The sequence below is a fragment of the Coptis chinensis genome, chromosome 1, assembly GCF_015680905.1.
Source record: "Coptis chinensis isolate HL-2020 chromosome 1, ASM1568090v1, whole genome shotgun sequence".
Classification (NCBI taxonomy): Eukaryota; Viridiplantae; Streptophyta; class Magnoliopsida; order Ranunculales; family Ranunculaceae; genus Coptis; species Coptis chinensis.
Window position 1 is genome coordinate 17,570,148 of NC_141456.1, and position 18,784 is coordinate 17,588,931.

The 18,784-nt window shown below is 37.7% G+C and overlaps 1 protein-coding gene across 1 annotated transcript; it reads left to right on the plus strand.

The window, feature by feature from the left end:
• The first annotated feature begins 13,462 nt into the window (after positions 1 to 13,462).
• LOC147522614 (microtubule-associated protein RP/EB family member 1B-like) lies at positions 13,463 to 16,650 on the plus strand. Its single transcript, XM_086594362.1, has 8 exons — positions 13,463 to 13,763; positions 13,839 to 13,907; positions 13,982 to 14,068; positions 14,140 to 14,246; positions 14,635 to 14,753; positions 14,866 to 14,945; positions 15,367 to 15,480; positions 16,298 to 16,650. The coding sequence occupies exons 1-8, from the start codon at positions 13,656 to 13,658 to the stop codon at positions 16,421 to 16,423; spliced, it is 810 nt and encodes a 269-aa protein (XP_086450488.1). The 5' UTR covers positions 13,463 to 13,655; the 3' UTR covers positions 16,424 to 16,650.
• Positions 16,651 to 18,784: the final 2,134 nt, after the last annotated feature.

The following is an 18,784-nucleotide window of genomic DNA, read 5'->3' on the forward strand; positions in this document are numbered from 1 at the left end:
TTGGAAGTTCAACAAATTTAAGGAAGGGCAGGACTCTTCACATAGCATTCGAGTTGACTGATAATAGGAAACTGCTTGATAACTAAAATTGCACTTGCACTTGCAACCAAATTGTAAGTGATCCGCGTGGCAGAACCAAACATTGGGAAAGCCTATCTCTCATATTAGTTGTCCCTGTTGGCCTAGTAGTTCCTTAGTCTTGCAACTCAGCTCTTCGAACCTTAGGACAAACAGCTTTGAGAAGGGCACTTCAAGTCGATTTCTTCTAACTCAATTCCCTTATGGGAGGTCGGGACTCTGTTTCTTCTCTAGCTGGCATTCCGATCTGTTTCCGCGAGTGTTGTTGCTTTCAACCGGCCCCTGTGATCGTTGCATAAGAGAATATAGTTGCTGATAGATCTCCTAGTCCTTCTGCGCTTGGTAAAGAAAGCAGCTTAACCCCGGCCAGTTGAGCTCATTCTCAAATAACAGATCACATAACTTGATTAAATTCATATATTATAATATTCAATTTAATATAAAGTAGATCTTTTAGACCTATGTTTTAGCAGATTCGGACTTGTATTCCTTAATTAATTACATGTAGGAAGTGTTTCAATTAGTGTGGGAAGTGTTTCAATTAGAGATCCACGTGGCGTAGTAGACTCAAAAGCTTTGATATTAGAGTGCCACGTGGCATACCAGACTCAAAAGCTTTGATATTAGAGTGCCACCTAGGAAAGAGAAAAATCTAACCTAGAGGTCTCTGCTTTAGCATATAGCGTAGTAGACTCAAAAGCTTTGATATTAGAGTGCCACCTAGGAAAGAGAAAAATCTAACCTAGAGGTCTCTGCTTTAGTATATAGATAGTAGATTTTAGTGATTTTAAGTGATTTGATGGGTGGGTGGAAATATACCACATATTATCTTAGAGATGAGCAGATGTAAATTAACGGTCACGAACGCATTTGCGGTTTTGAAGCATTGATATTCGTAAAATTATGATGGATGGTTTACATTAACAGGGAGTGACTCTCAAGGACAAAATTGCCGAAAAAGTAACTCTCAATGACACTTTTTTTTTTGTAACTCACAAGGATCGGGTAGATGACCGGGTAGATGAAAAGTTAAGTATACATTTGACGCGAAATAAAAAATGGATTGGGTAGATGAAATGTCAAGTATACCCCTGACACGAAATAATTAACGGGCCAACCCAGACTAAACGACCCGGTGTATTTAGTATAAACATTGAATGTTCATAGTCTTTGGGTATGAACATTGATTGTGTATGAACATTCGATGTTCATAGTTTTTTGGGTATGAACATTCAATGTTCATAGTTGGGTATGAACATTGATTGGGTATGCACATTCAAAGTTCATAGTCCTTTGGGTATGAACATTGATTGAGTATGAACATTCGATGTTCATAGTCCTTTGGGTATGAATATTCAATGTTCATAGTCCTTTTGGTATGAACATTCAATGTCCATACATCAATATATTGTATGAGGTACATTCACCTATTTGGATATGAACAATCATTGTTCATACACCAGCAGAAGGTATGAACACTCATTGTTCATAGTAAAATGACAGAAAGGGTAAAATCGGAAAATATTTATTTTAAATCCGGGTCATTTGTCCTTGAGAGTTATTTTCACAGAAGGGTATAACTGACATTTAAAAAAAGTAAAAGGGTCGTGAGTTACTTTTCCCCAAAATTTGTCCTTGTGAGTTACTTATAAAAAACAGTGTCCTCTAGAGTTACTTTTTCCCCAAATTGGTCTTCTGGACTATTTTCTTGTTACATTAACATTGTTCATATTTTTATTACCAAAAAAATATTTTTAATAAGAAAAACGTGAGATTAAGATTAAAACCTACAAAAACATAAAAAAAAAACGTATTAAACCATCATCAAAACTAACAAGGTTTTGGTAAAAAATAACAAGATAAAAATCATGAATTAAAATGTACCCATATATTAAACCATCATCAAAGGATAAAAACATAAACAAAATCTACGCATCATCAACAAAACATGTTCTGGTTCCACAACTATCAACAACAAAAGGAACAAAATCTCTAGAAACTTGGACAAGACATAAACACATAACATAATAGAAACTTGACCACAAAACCTACACATTAATCTTCCTAGTCGTCGTCCTCATCCTCGTCCTCATCTTCCTCCTCATCATCCTCATCGCCATCATCACCATCGCTACCATCACTCGAACTGGAAGTACGTACCATCAGCCATGTCTTGGTCCTCCCACATATAATCAGTTGCATCTCCATCATAATAAGGGTCCCACATCCCTTCATCATCGTCTTCTTCTTCTTCGTCTGTATAGTCATCAGTGGAATAAGTATCCCACATTTCCTCCTCGTCATCACTTGAATAGTCAGTGGTTTCACCGCCTGACAAATTAGGGAATCTATGAAGAGGCATGTTGATAAAAAAAAAATTAAAGAGAAATTTTTTGATTGCTTGATTGTTGCTAACAGTAAGCAGATTACAATGTGAGAGAGATAAAATTTTAGATGACTGTTACACACTGTTATTTTCGGAGTGGTTTTAAAGATAAAACCATTGCAGGAAACAAGACAACGTAATTATGTGGGATGGTTAGTTTTCTTAATATACCGTAAATGGTGATCATGACACAGAAAAACCAAGAGTCAGCCAAAGACCAATTGAAAAATGAAGCGAATTTTGACCCTTTGTCCAATGTAATTCGTAACAATTTGCTGTCATGCATATTAGAGGACATACAAGTATGTAGAATTTTAACCCTTTGTCAAATGTAATTCATAACAATTTGTTGCCATGCATATTAGAGGACATCCAAGCATGCAACCCTTGGTCAATAAATTGAATGAATAAATAATTATCAATGTACAGGAAAGTTACTGATAGTCCTAAGGCCATAAATAGTTATTAATTGGATAGAGGAATATGAACATCATTATTTTGGCGGGAAATTTGAAAATTGACATGTGTCCCCTATTTATTTTCAAATGTTTATTTCATGGTATTTAGTGGCAACCATGTTTCGGCATGTTTCACCATTCATGATATTTAATGGAAAGCAACAACCTAGTTATTTCCTTTTTTTTTTTTTTAATCTTATTTGAATTAATTATTTAGACAATATATAGAAGAGTTGCTGATATTACTAGGGTCGGACTATGTTTATTCCCTGGATAGAGGAATCAACATGGACATCACTATTTTGGCGGGAAATTAAGTTGGGTACCCAATGAAGTTTGACATGTAGTGGCGGGAAATGACCTTGGCACGTGTCACAGTAACCGAAACTTAAAGAAATCAATTGGGAGTTAGAGGGGAAAAAAGACCTAGTGAACCTCAATTTGGAAACCCTAACTGACCCTGATTTTTAGTTTCACTTTAATTTCCATATTCTAACCCTCATTTACAGTTTGAATTATTGGTGGAGAAATGAGGAAGCTTAACTTGACAGGTAGAATGTCATTAGATAAAATGCAAAAATTATTTGGTGGATTTAGTAAGGAAGAAATTGAGGATTTTAAGAAGTCCTATTTTCGAAGTTTTTGCAAATCCAAAAAAACATGCACGCAGCAACTACACTTGTTTGTGCCATAGTTAGCCACAAAGTTGGCAGACTTTGTTATCGGATTGGTAACAAAGATTTGGTGTTCAAGAAAAGTGATGTTGCATTGATTATGGGTCTTAATGTAAACTCTGTTGCTAACTCATTCTACACCACTGATGTGAAGAACAACACTTCGGAATTTCGTGTTAGGTTTTTTAAAGGAAGCACTGTTAGTGAGACAGAAATATTAGATGCTTCAGTGGTGGTGCAATCCAGTGGTAGTGAAGATAAAAGTGATATATTTAGGCTCAATAGATTGTATGTGTTGCTCCAAGTTGTGCTTCCTGGATCTTCTAGGACTGTAGATGGAAGGTATGTTGATCTTGCAGAGGACCTAGTTGCTTTTGATCAGTTTCCATGGGGCACACCTTGCTTTGAGATGTTGGAATACTGTTTGGATGATATTTACAAAAATGTGTTAGCTGAGAAGGACTCCTTTGCAGTTTATGGTTGTGTTATTTGTTCTGATATTTGGGCATACATTCACATCCCCTCTCTTGGTGGCTCGTAGGGCATTGAATGGTAAATTCCCAAGAATACTTGATTGGGTTCAGTTGCCTCCCAAGAACTTACATCTCCAGACCTGGAAGAAGAAACTCGAGGCTCTTAAGGGTAAGGTTGTTGCCTTTGACACTTTGGATATTGAAGAAGAATAAATGAATGAAGATGTAATGAAGGTGGCTTTCAACCAACAGGCCACACAAAGTGCTGCATCTATTTCAGCGGAGATGCTTTAGAGACGGGCAGACCTACTGAAAAGCCTTGTAAGCATATCATTCAAACTCTGCATTATTTATTATTTGACATATGTTGTATGTATCATAAACTCTACTTTGTTGATTATATATTCTTCAACTGGATACATCAGCATTGCATTATTAATAGTTTGACATTTGTTGCATTCATAAGAAATGTTCTTAAACTGAATATATCAGGAAGTATATGTTAGTTTTGTGTTAACTCACAAGATAGGTTCTTAAACTTGATATATCAGGAACTCTATGTTAGTTTTGTGTTGACTCATAAGATAGGTTCTTAGACTTGATATATCAGGAACTCTATGTTAGTTTTGTGTTAACTCATAAGATAGGTTCTTAAACTTGATATATCGGGGATATGTTAGTTTTGGGAACTCTATAAGATAGGAGATATATCGGGAACTCTATGTGAGTTACTGACTCGTAAGATACATCAGCAATTATACATTAGTTTATACATATGTTTACTTATTCAAACTAACTTTTGAATAAAGGTTAGGGTGGCTTGGAATGAGATCATCAAGTCTGAAATTAGGACATGTATGGAGACAATACTACAAGGGGTTTTACAGGGTGGGAAGAAAAGTGGATTGGGTGAATTGTCATCATCTCAGGGGGTTGTGAAGGGACCTAGAACAAAGAAAACGAGGGGAAAGATATCAAGCTCTTCCAATGTTGATGCTGTTGTCAAAAAACCTACTACAAGGTTTGTTAAGAAGAAGGTTGAAGCAGTTGTGGAACAAGCTGTGTCTACACCACCTTATAAGAGGAAGTCATCGATCATCCCCACCTTCTAAGAGGAAGTTATCATCCTCTAAGAAAGTTATATTTGATCTTTCACATGAGGTTGGAGAAAATAGAAAAGGAGGAGCGGATGTTATACCCCTCAGGAAAGTTTTTGAGAATAATACAATACCTGCGGGGTTTAAAATGGTAAGGAGGAGGGGTGAAGAGAAACAGAGTATGCAGTAAGTGAGAGTCCAGTCACCAAGGTCAAGTAAAGTAGAGGCTGTAAATGCTAGCAAAAGGTAAACAATTTTGAAAAGATGTCAAGTCAGTGAGAAAAGAAAAGAAATGGAGGCTAAGAGCAAGGAAGCTAACAAACCTAAAAGAAGAATAAATTTGATTGGTTTAGGTGAGGAAGAAGAAGATGAAAATGTTGTTCAAGAATATGAAAAAGACAGAGGGCCGGGAGAGGGTAGTGAAAACTGATCTTGTTGCAGCAGCTGATGTTTTGAGAGATATTAGTGAAGAGTTACCCAAGACTCCTCATGATGACCAGGTGATGGGGGAAGACCATGTACATGATTTTTTCCAAGAACCTGAGCTTGAACATGAAGGCCCTTATGATAATGATGAGGGTGCTCCAGAGTTTGTTGTTGAGGAGGTTGAAGAGAGGGCTATTTTTGAGAATGTGGGGGAAGGATTCAATGAGCATACTGTGGTTGGTGAAAGTCCCCTAGTCCTAGTCCATACTACAGCTGTTGTTGAGCATGTACCACTTAGTAGTCTCTTGGTCATTGCTGCTAGTAATGGTCCCTTGCCTATACCTTATGGTGATGTTCCCTCCAATAATGATGTAGATATTGATAGGGAAGAAGTCCTTAATTCTGAAATGGAGAAGGTCACATTTTCTACTTTACTTTTTGCAAATAGTGACATAACTCAGTTGCCTGTATTGTCACCCACAACTGCAGAAGTTGTTGAGGTGGATAGTCAGCAAGAAACTATTGTTGTGTAATATAAAGATGATGCATCTAAAGATGATGCTGTGATGTTGGGAGTACATGATAATGATGTAGATGATGATGATGCTGTGGAGGGGGAAATGGTGGTCCCTGATGTGGTGCGCATACAAAGTCAATTAGCAAGTGAAATGGAAAAGAAAACTGAAGAAACACATGAAAGAAGAAAGAAGAGAATGCAAGGGACGCAAGGTCAGTCATGGGAAGAAAAAATTGGACAGGAAGGTGATGAACTGATCAAGTTTTCCCTGGCCAAAACATTTATCAAGAAAACTACCACCAAAGGTGACCTCCTCGTACTATAGTACTATTGGAAGATATTCACAAGGTCGCAGAATCTATAAAACTGTTTAGAAGTTAGAGTGTTTGGATACAACCAGTCCATTTCAGTGCACAACTTCCAATCATTGCATGGAAGATAGTGGGTAGATGGTGAGGTCAGTACACAACTAACATATTTTTCTACATTAACTATCAGCAAAACTATCCAATATCGTAACATAATAATGTTTAAAATTCTATGACTTTGGTGATCACCGTATATGTGAAGTTGTTGATCAGGTGGTACATCCAACATTGTAAGGAAAATGACATTCCATAAGAACAAGTATATACTATCATTAAGGATGTATACTTTTCTGTAAGTTATATCTCATTGGTTTATGAAATTTGTTTTGTATTGTTCACCTTACTGATAAACTACTTCATGATTTTGTTGATGTAGAAATTTATGAACAGAGAGTATACGAACTTTAAGAAGAAGATGGAAGACCAAACATTCAGTGGTGCAACTCCTGATGACATAGTATATAGTGGTGCATATCATCCACATGAAATTATTAAAGAGTACTTAGATCCTTATGAAGGAAGGATTATAAATCAAGCACACCCATCCAGGGAAAAGGGTCTTATCATTCCTCTTCAAGTTGAAGGTAGCCACTGGGTTCTTGAAGTCTATAATTTTTCAAAGAGACAAATCTACACATATGATTCTCTTGGTCTGAAGAAAGTTTCTGAGGAGCAACTTACTATAGAGACTTGTCTTACTTATGTCATGAGGTGTGCTGATCTATCGTCACCTCATGATTTGGGAGCCCCTTGGGCTCGTGAGTTTGTGGTTGTTACTCAACAACCAGATACAAATAGTTATGGCCTTTTTTGCCTAGCTTATCTAGACTGCCTTCTGAGGGGTGTGCCTAAGGAAGTAAACAATATAAAAATGCAACCCCATTGAATGAGGAAGAGGATTGGAATGGATATAATTAATTGTGGGTTGAATCCAGATACTGTTTCAAAAAGCAGACAAGAACAATTGGAGAAGAGTTTGGTGGATGCTAAAGAAGACGGTAAGTGAGCAAGGAAATCACTATGAAATAGTTTGGTTAATGCTAAAGAAGATGGTGGATGCTAGCTACTTCTTCTATTTTGTGTTTAGTGAAACAGATAACTTTTTTGTGTGGTGTTGTTTCTGGCATAAATGCTGATAAATGCTGATAAATGTTGATAGTTGTCTAATTTTAGTATGTTAGTTCCAACATTGTTATTTCAAATTTTTTATGGAATTCGTTGTTTATGGAATTTGTTGTTGATAGTTCGTGCAATGCAATATGGCCATTGGAATATTTTGTTTCATCAAACCTTTGTGTATAGTTTTTAGTGAAGCGTTTTTTATGGAATTTGTTGCTGATAGTTCCTACAATGCAATATGGTTATTGGAATATTTTGTTTCATCAAACCTTTGTGTATAGTTTAGGCGGGAAATTTTTTGGGCGGGAATAGTTGCTCATAGATGCACAAGAAGAACACACAATCTATACCTCAAACCATCTGAAAGGTACAAGGGATATTGTTCATAATGTTGATCCTTAAACAAATTACTTGTCATATAGGTATTATACTAAAATTAAAGCTCATAAACTACCAATGACCTAACAAAATTGTGTCACAATACTATGAGGTTACTCTTTATTAAATATTTTTTTTCTCGATGAGAAACTCAATTTTGTTGATGTTAAAAAATAGAAGAAGCTCTTTTGCTAAGATTGTAAACCTAATTTCGTTTACTTTTCTAACGGATTGAAATGCCCATATGAGATGAATGTTACTTCATAACATCTAAACCAAATGGGTGGATTTTGTGCCTATGAGGGAATATGCAAGCAATCTTTCACGTTCTTACATGAGGGAAAACATAGAATTATCTTTTCTGCCTCATATGGATTTTGATGGATATTGGAAGGGCGACTTCCAAGGTAATATTGTTGTGATCATATTACAAAATATCAAGATATGGGTGTTTATCGATACTCAATTTTTTTTATATGTATTGTGGATATATCTCCCTTTTTAGGGATATTTTGCATTGTTTGATATGCAAATATCGTTGATATATTTAAAATATTGACAAGTCAGTCATGGTCGATCCAATAGCCTCCCTCTATGGCTTCAACGGATCACGAGCCGACCTAATATGTGACATCATTCTACCTATATCAGTGGGGTCACATGAAGACAAGGTCAGCATCAACACGCGCTTCAGCATTTTGGATGTCGACTCGTCCTATACTGCTATATTAGAATGTCGTTAGTTCCACAAGATGCAAGCAGTTCCATCAACACTTGTGTTGCGTTTCCCCGACCCCAGAGGTATGATGGAGCTCTGAAGCAACCAACTCGATGCTCACAACTGTAATCAAATCCTCTCAGTTAGCAATCCCGCTGGGGCTTCACTCAAAAACAAGGGAGATATCACCAAAACCAAGCAGGCAGACGACTTCATCTCTGAGGTCAAGACCTTGCCCAAGACCCCCCGAAGCGAACTAACAAAGGAGAACACTGGGGGCTCAATCCAAAATGCCCCTCCCCTTCCAATCAAGGAGACACCGCCAGATACTAAGTCCCCAGATCAAGTTGCTCAGCCCACCGAGGCGACTGCTCAGACCGAGCTGAAGGAAAAGGTCAACCTATGAACTGAGGATGACCCTAACACGGACCAAACACGTGCTAAAGTCATCTCTAACATGGAGAACGATCTCTACGAGCAAGACGCTCATTCAAGCCCACATGCTACATAGCCTTAACATTTCTTACTAGTTGAAGCCTACAACACTAGATGCAACTTAGTGACGAACGCACTACAAGAGCAAGACGTTTACTCGAGCTCAAAGGCTACATAGCCTGAACGCTTTTTTGGAACCTACAACGCTAGACAAGTGCAATAACATCAGGCAATTTGCATTCAAGACATCAAGAAAAAGATCAAGGAGAATAAACATGCAGTTCATATACGTAAAAGTACAAACTGCCAGAACAGGCTCAGGAAACCAGTTCGTCTACTAATCGATCGGCTGGGACATCCTAGAAAACCAACTCGGTTAGTAAGCATTCACCATATACCGAACTGCCCAGAACAATTCGGGAAACCAGTTCGTTATATTCTTAAACAATACCCATTGAAGAAGCGAACTGCCCAGGTTTCCTTAGGTAACCAACTCTAATGTTTCAGGCTTAAAGCCAATCACAGGAAGGTTACTCATACAAAGTTTTTAAACAATATGCTGAAAAGATTCAACCTAAAGCGGATCCAGCTCAACAGTGGAAAAAGGTTCGGTTGAAGTCGCCGCAGGCGTGACTACAAAATTTGTTCCCAGGACGTCATCAACAGGAGGGTCAGCAACAGAAGGAGTGATAACATCAGGCACCATGACAAGAGCAGCACTGGCATCTACAAGCGAGGGAGCCTCCCTCCCACTGGCAACTAGACGAGCATGCTCCTTTTCGAGCCGCTCATACTTCTGCTCCAACTCCTCTAGTTCGCTGCACATCAAATCATACGCCTCCTTGGCCTATAGGGTCACTACTTTGCACTTCTCAGCAAAGTCATTGACTGTGGCCATCTTCCCCTTCATATCACTCAGCTCGTTAACCGCGAGCGTTCTCTCCAAGGTCACAGAAATGAGCTGAGCTTTTAGATCGGCCAACTCCTTTTGCTCAGATTGCTGCACCACCCGAACTGTTTCTAGCTCATCCTTCACTCTTGCGAGCTCGCCTTTCTCCATCTCTGCGATTTGGGCCGCAGTCTTCAGTTTTTGATAGCCAGCTATAAGCTGCACCCAATCACACAAGGTTACAGACCCAACACACATCATGTACAAGTAAAAAAATCATTCAAGCAACAAAAAACCTTGGTACTTACCAAACAGTGGGCCAGGTCCATCGTCCTCAGATTCTCCTCTAGGTCTTTTGAGTCCACGTCCCTCCTGTCCCCATCCAGGTCATCCCTTCTAACAGGCAGGCCGCTATGGGTGCAGACTTGTAACTATAGTCCGACCTCTTAACAAGTCGCTCCTTCCCTGTGCCCTCATCTAAGTACACCAAGTTGCGTTCCAGGTCATCTTTCCCCTTAACAGAATGACCCTTACCAGCAGCCAATTTCTCCCTCCCCTTACCACCAGCAGAGCCCCTACAATGGCAAATGTCCCAGCCTCAATGCCCCCAGAACCCAGGACACTAAAATTGATCTGGGCCCTTGACCTTGGGACACGAGCTGTCTTCCCCATGGCTTGGTCCACACTACCGGCACTCGAGCTGCTCCCAACACCGTGCCCATACCCTTTAGCAACCTTCAGAGCTAGCTCGCCCTTCAGACTCCTCAGCCTTCCTCTTCAGCGTATTCTTCTACTCATGAAGGCTAGCGGTGATGTCATCCAGGTCGAAAGGGGCATCCTCATGCCCTCTCCCCCTTGCAGCGACCTCAAACCTATCACCATCAGGTCGCCTCACCGACCTATTACCACCATCCCCACTGTCAGGCCGCTCCTGAGCAGACCGACTCTTCTTCCTAGCCTCCCTGCTGATTATATCACCATCTTCACGCTCCATGCTTGAACCACTTGATGAGGGAATCATGTTCTGACCTCTAGACCTCTTCTTCTGATGCTTCCTCTTTGCCCTGATCCCGCGTCCTCATCTTTCAACAAAGTAACTGACCACTTCAGGCAACTTTTCTCGCTTTTTAACACCAGTTAGACGAGCAAACTTCTCTATCACACCACGTCCTTTCTTTATAGCAATAGCGACCTCTGTAACATAAGAAGGTCAAAGGTTAGTTCGTTATAACACATACAATTCAACATACAAAATAGAGACATGTATCAACCAAACAACCTAGTACGTACCAGTAAAATTACAAACCCTAGTCTCCACACTAAACCCATAGATGTAATAATTCCCAACTATTAGAAACGGCCTCATCTCCCAAGGTTCGTTACTAACCCCATCCAGAACGCTAGACTTTCCAGTCAAAGTCTGTAAGCTAAAATTGTTAGCTCTAGATCGTTTCACAACAAGGTGCTCAGCAATATCCACAACACCAATGTTGTATTTTCCACTCTCATTTAAAAGATCGAATACCCTAAGCAAACGTCATGTATTCCCAACGAACTGGCAGGGTACTTTCTCACAAAAATTAAAAAACTCACATGTCAACCTAGAAAACGGTAATCTCACCCTCGCTCTCAGTTGCCCCTCGCAGATAACCACACCATAATTACGGGGGACGAACGCGTTACTAAAAACGTTAGCGTCCTCACCCAGTTCGTGAATATCCAGATCACTTACACGAATATCATAAGTACGCCTCAATTCACCAAAGCTTTTTAGAGCTCGCTTATCTACTACCCTGGGAGGCAACCCACTAGAGGATGATGCACCAGAACTGCTCGCCACCGTGACCACAGATTCAGAACCAACCTCCTTTATCTCCTTACTCAGTGAAACCTCTCGAATCTCATCAAATCGAGTATTATCTGAATCAGACATACTTCTTCTTCTTTAACAAGTTATCAACAACAACTAGACAACTACAAACGACCTCACAACCCAACAGAAAAAGCAAAATGGCAAAAAGAAATCGCAAAACAAATATGACAGAAAAGAAACTAACCTTACGCTCTCGTTCTCAGTAAGGTGCAAAGTGATGAAACCCTCAGTTCTCTAGGCATATATCGAAAGCTACCGGTTCGTTTCCCGAAGAAGTGTAATCATTTTATTTAGGCCTAGCGTGCCACGTATCCCCACAAAATGAGGCAGTTTAGTTGCAACCTTTCAAATCAGCCGTCCCACGTGCCAACTTAAATCTCTCACCAGATCGCTACAAAAAATAAATAAATAAATGACGTGCTAAGAGGGGGCTGTGTGAGGGAGTAATATACACAACCAATGTATATTAAGCACGCGTCCAGCACAACAAGACGACCACACTCATCCATACGTCCAACTCGCTTATGATCAGCTTACAAGTCAAGCGACCTCATCAGCACCAGAACGACAATATCCAGAACGATAGGCGTCCAGAACGCTCACATCAGCCAGCACCACAACGACTAGTAACGTATGGCCTAGTTGCCACCTTAAAGTCTGGAGCTTCAGATATGCACACTAGTACTCCACCGCAGGAAGCCTTCATGGCTCATTAAATGTCATCAAGTTTAGAACTTGACCTGACACGGGAGAGAAGGAAGTGCGGGCATCTTTGCTTATATAAAGAAGAGAAGGAACTACGTCTGACCTGATTCAAATTCCCCCCGAGAGAGAACTTGATACGTAGGCAGTTCATTCATACGAACTCGGTCAAACCCAATCAATTAATCAATCTCCTCCTAGTTACCTTCTCCAGTAAAGTTAGACGAAATATAATATTTACAAATAGTGTGCAATCATATGAAAGTTTGTTCCAGAACCTCCATATCAATATCAAGTTAGTATCAAGTAAGACGCATGAAATGATTATGAAACATAAAACTACTAGAAATGGTTATATCATTAATCCATTGCTACATGGAAATGGTCTTTTGAAGAGTTATTTAAACACAATGTATCTTGAGTGCCGACTGGCAAAAGCATAGCTTAATATTCATAAGCAAACTGTTGATATGGCCGAGTTGGTCTAAGGCGCCAGATGAAGGTTCTGGTTCCTAAACCAAGGTTCAAAATATCGATATCGATGAATATATCGGTGTTAAAAACCGATATATATCGGATATATTAAGGTTTTTTTTGGTGATCGGTCCAAACTATTTAAAATATCGAAATATCGGATATAGAAATATAATATCGGAAATATATTGGAAATATCGGATTTATATTAAAAATGGTCAAAAGTCAAACATATATATCGTAAAACGGATATATCGATTATATCCGATATAAACTTTTATATCCGATATATATGGAAAAAAGTGGGTACTATACGGTGGATATATGTCTCGAATACCAAAAACCGATATATATCGGCGATATATCGGATATATCGTGATATTTTGAACCTTGTCCTAAACAACGAAGCAAGATAAGTTATACAACAAGTATACCAGCAGAAAACATTAACAGCCGCCCATAATAGGAAAATTAACAGCTAATCAAACAATAAGTAAGTATGATTTTCCCACGCTTGTCAGGCTTTAAAGTTTGAAGATATTCTCTCTCTCTTTTCCTCTTCTCTCATTCTAAAACCGATCCGATTTGAAATGGCAACGAATATTGGAATGATGGATGGAGCTTATTTCGTTGGAAGAAATGAAATTCTTACTTGGATTAATGCTACACTTGAACTTAATTTATCCAGAATTGAAGAGGTAATTTTTTACTATATTTTCAGAGTTAAAATTAGAATAACTGCGTAGAGGAGTTATTGATTAATCTTTTGGCAGGCTGCATCTGGCGCTGTTCAGTGTCAAATGATGGATATGACCCACCCAGGTGTTGTTCCAATGCACAAGGTTCTTCCCTGTCTACAATCTCGTGTGTCATTTCTTCGTTTCTTCCCTTTATTCGTGCTTTTTTTGTTTATTAGGTCAACTTTGATGCAAAATCAGAATATGACATGATCCAGAATTACAAACTTCTGCAAGAAGTGTTTACCAAGTTGAAGCTAGAGAAGGTAAAACTGGTTAGCCTGGTTATGTACTAATCTCTTCACATGTGTCAATGATGTAACTGCCACTTTGACAGCACATTGAAGTCAACAGGCTAGTCAAAGGACGACCTTTGGATAACTTGGAGTTCTTACAATGGCTGAAACGTTATTGCGATTCCATAAATGGTGGCATCACGAATGAGTATGTTACTTATCTTCTTCGTTAACTTTACTCTTCAGTAGTTCATTCCGTAGACAAAGAGCTAAGCATATTGCAATACTGCAGAGATTTCAGGAGTTAGCATAAAAATATCCAGTCCCATAATTCAGTATTGATATGTTGAGACTTATGACTCAGCCAAGATAAGAAAATGCAATCAGCTGACACAATAGTAAAAACATTAACAAATTGGGATCAAAAGTTGGACGATATCTGCACTATGTTGTATGATTTACTCGTGCAATGTGTGTTTAATTTGCAGTTTTGAAAATAAGTAGTTGACAATAATGGATGTATAGTGTCTTGGCACTGCAACTTACATGTGTTCGAATCAATTACGTAATTCCTAATCTCTTTCTTTTGTATCTAGGAATTATAACCCAGTAGAACGAAGATGCAAGGGTGGCAAGGAGCGGAATTCTAAGGGATCTCAGAAAGTCACAAAATCACTGCATGTAAACAATGCGGCTAATTTTGGTTCGAGCAATGGTACAGGCTTTAATAGGACCTCTGGTCTTCTCTCATTAAGGAATATGTCTATTCACGTGCATGGACTCTTTTGAGGTACTAATTGCTATATCATTCAACACTGATGATGTAGGGACAAAACAAGGGAAGGTTGGGGGTTCCATGTCTGATGGGGCTTATTCTACTAGCAGCATTCAAGCATTGACAGATCAGGTATTGAGGCTTGACACTAGATGCTCCTTTACCCTTCTCAAATTAATAATCGTAAAAGAAAAGGTCGTGCAATATCTGGTTGTTGAAGCAACTGTTTTTAAGGATAGTAGCTTAGGAGCTAGTATTTGGGATAGTGACTTTAGGAGCTGGTTAATCGTGCAACAAGTCTTCAAAATCTGGTTATTTAGTGACTTTATATCTACATTTCTACATTTTATAAGGGAAAAGAAGCATTTATATTTGGATTGAATATGGAGTATTGTCTTGATTCAATCTCTTTTGACAGTTCACATGAATTCCCATTGACCACAACTTGTGGTTATACTTGTGATTAATTTTAAATTTTCTGTTGATCAAAATATAAAGTATGAGATTGAGGATGTAAAACCTCAAATGATGGTATTATTATGCTTCCATACAGATTGCAGATCTTAAACTTTCAGTGGACCACTTGGAGAAAGAAAGAGATTTTTACTTTGCTAAGTTACGAGATATTGAAATTCTATGTCAGAGTCCCGAGTTGGAAAATCTTCCGGTAAGAGTTTTTTTACAGTAAAAAGCATTATATTTAGGACTGTGTTTGCTTGTTGCACCATATCTACTTCCTTTTTGATTTCCTCATTGCCAGATGCATGATTATATTCTGATATGCACATCCAGAAATGTGTGATAATGTATTGCTTGGCTGTGTTCTATCCTTAACCTTTTTGGGTTGTATTGTACCAGTGGATTAACTGATATGTTATTACGTCCAAGAACCATAAGTTAAAAGTAGAAATTCTATCAGACGATTACATTGAGTTCAACAAATATAAGTACTGTACACGGGATATGTCTTAGGAGTTGGAGTACTACTGAACTAAGAAGACATTTGTCTTGACCATGTCTATGTGTCTGACAGGGTGACACCACAATCCTAGAAATGCAACCTTTTGATGTAACATACAATGGCTATTCAACCCCCACAAGTTTTGCATATAAACTATACGTTCTTTTATTTGTGGTTCAAAGTTCCTTGCAAGTCAGACATTTAGGGAAAATAGTTACATTCTCCTTTCTGAATAAAGATTTTTCAAAGATTCATGTGCCAGTCTTTTGATTGCAAAGGTGGCAATTAAGCCTTTAATTACTTTAAATACACTGCAACTATGCCTGAAATGTAGTTTGCTCTTCTTTTAGGACTTCAGTAGTTTGGGGTATTTTACATATCTTTCTTTCCTTTGTTTCGGTAAAAGAACAATAGTTCTAAATTGGTAGTTTTGACGAAAAGACTACCTGGTGGATGATGGAACATGTCCAGTACTTGTATGTGATTTGCTACAGATATAAACTGATGATTTGACATAATGCAGGTGGCGGCAGCTTTTAAGAAGATATTATATGCAGCAGATGCAAAGGAATCAGCTCTTCCGGAAGCTCAAGAACTCTTGACCATTGCTAAGGATGCTGGTACAACTGAAGATGAGACTGAAACATAGACACAAAAGGTCCTGCTTGATAGGTGGTCTTCACGTCAAACTCAATTACCCCTTTTAGTCCTCAGTCCTCACTAGGGTGAAAGTGTGAAACCATTTCATGTCGCCTTGGAAATTTCTTCCCTTAAATCTTGTTATTCTTCATAATCTAGCATTTTCCGTTTCTTTTGCAATGAAATGATATTGAGTCGCCTGAACAACTTTGATATTCAATGTTCTTTGCAAATTCAGTTTCTGTGCACTTACACCACAGTTTGTGTTTCTATGATCCAGATTATGGATGTTTCTTTGGAGTCCGCCTTTTTAATACTCTGAAACTCAACTTCGTAGTCAACCCATGGTTATTTACTTTGTATGATTGCAATGCAAGAAAAAAACATTGATGGTAACTCTTTTTTATTGAAACATTAATGGTAACTTGATAAGCAATTGTACTTGTTATACTAAACAAAATTCGCTTAAATTCGTTAAGACGAGACCCACTAGATTCAACAGTTAAATTGCAGAGGCCTGAGGCAAAATCAAAGACCATTAATACTGAGTAGTTGAGAATACGGATTCCATTGACCCACGGACCCTTTTTATCTCGGTGAACACATCAGATTTTATCTAAAAATGAATTCGCCCTTTTTTGGCGATTTTAATTGTTCGTAGCCCAAAATACATAAAAACCCAAAATAGATAAGTAGATAAAAATCTCTTTCTTAAATCTTATCTCCATTCTTAAATCTTATCTCTTCTCTTCAAACTTCTCTCTTATTCTTCTAGATTCTTACGAACCGGATCCGGTTTATTTTTTTATTTAGTTTTCAAATGCATGCATTTTTTTTTATTCTCTTTTTATCTGTAGTCTTTCAGCTTTAGGTATATTTCCGTTGTCATGTTCTTATGTTTTCTTGCAATTGATTTTATATCTTGTGGATACTTCTTTTTTATCATCTTGCTCTTCGCATAATTTTTTATTCTTTTTATGTTTGTGGCATGCATGATGTGAAAGTTTTGAGTGGATTGGCTTGGCTCTAATCTGAGCCACTATGACAAATCTTAGTTCGGTATAGTAGGTTGTGTCATTCACATGATTACTCTTTGATCTCTGTTACTGTTTGGTTGAAACTCAATTGATTTTTTGTAAATGAAGTGCTTCTGACAGGACATCGATAAAAAATTTCAGGCTTCCAGTTTTGTTTGTTATAATATAGTGAAGATATTGTTTTTAAATGTGGTAATACTAGCTAAAGGAATTTTTTGTTGTGTGTTTTTGTTGTATGGATCAAAATTTCTTAAAGTTTCGAATTTTATTACCATAGTTGAAAAACTTGGATGCCGTGATAATAACAAGTATTTTTTATCATCTTGCTCTTCGCATAATTTTTTATTCTTTTTATGTTTGTGGCATGCATGATGTGAAAGTTTTGAGTGGATTGGCTTGGCTCTAATCTGAGCCACTATGACAAATCTTAGTTCGGTATAGTAGGTTGTGTCATTCACATGATTACTCTTTGATCTCTGTTACTGTTTGGTTGAAACTCAATTGATTTTTTGTAAATGAAGTGCTTATGACAGGACATCGATAAAAAATTTCAGGCTTCCAGTTTTGTTTGTTATAATATAGTGAAGATATTGTTTTTAAATGTGGTAATACTAGCTAAAGGAATTTTTTGTTGTGTGTTTTTGTTGTATGGATCAAAATTTCTTAAAGTTTCGAATTTTATTACCATAGTTGAAAAACTTGGATGCCGTGATAACAACAAGTATAACTATATTTGCAGAAAGACCAAAAGTCTGTCCGAAATTTTAGAGTGGTGTAGAGATTTTGATTTTGATTTTTAAATTCTGAAAATTCATCCATTTCCCTCACATCAGATATTCGTAGATCACTTCATCCAACTGATTGCATATGGTTTCGGAAAGCCTTTTCATCTTTATGTCAATCTCTGTTAACATATTGATCTCTTTGTTTTAGAAAGGCAACAATGTTTTATGCTATAATTCCCAAGTTGAAATATTCGCAATGCAGATGGAGTTACAATCAAATCATATCGTTAAAGAAGAAGAGATAAAAAGATTGAAGTGATTATTAAGACAACAGTGTTTTATGCTATAATTCCCAAGTTGAAAAAAGAATGCAAAGATTACAATCAAATCATATCGTTAAAGAAGAAGAGATAAAAAGATTGAAGTGATTATTAATTTGGAATTTGACTGATAAATTGGTTGTAAACTTCTTCGTTGAGGAACCTTAGCAGAAATCTCGTGAAAAATGAAAATTTGGGTTTCTTGTAGAGACTAGAGTTAATGAAAGTGTTGTAGTTAAGAGGAGAAAAAGGGAGTTGAAAGTATTCTGGTCAAGAGTTTTATCATAGT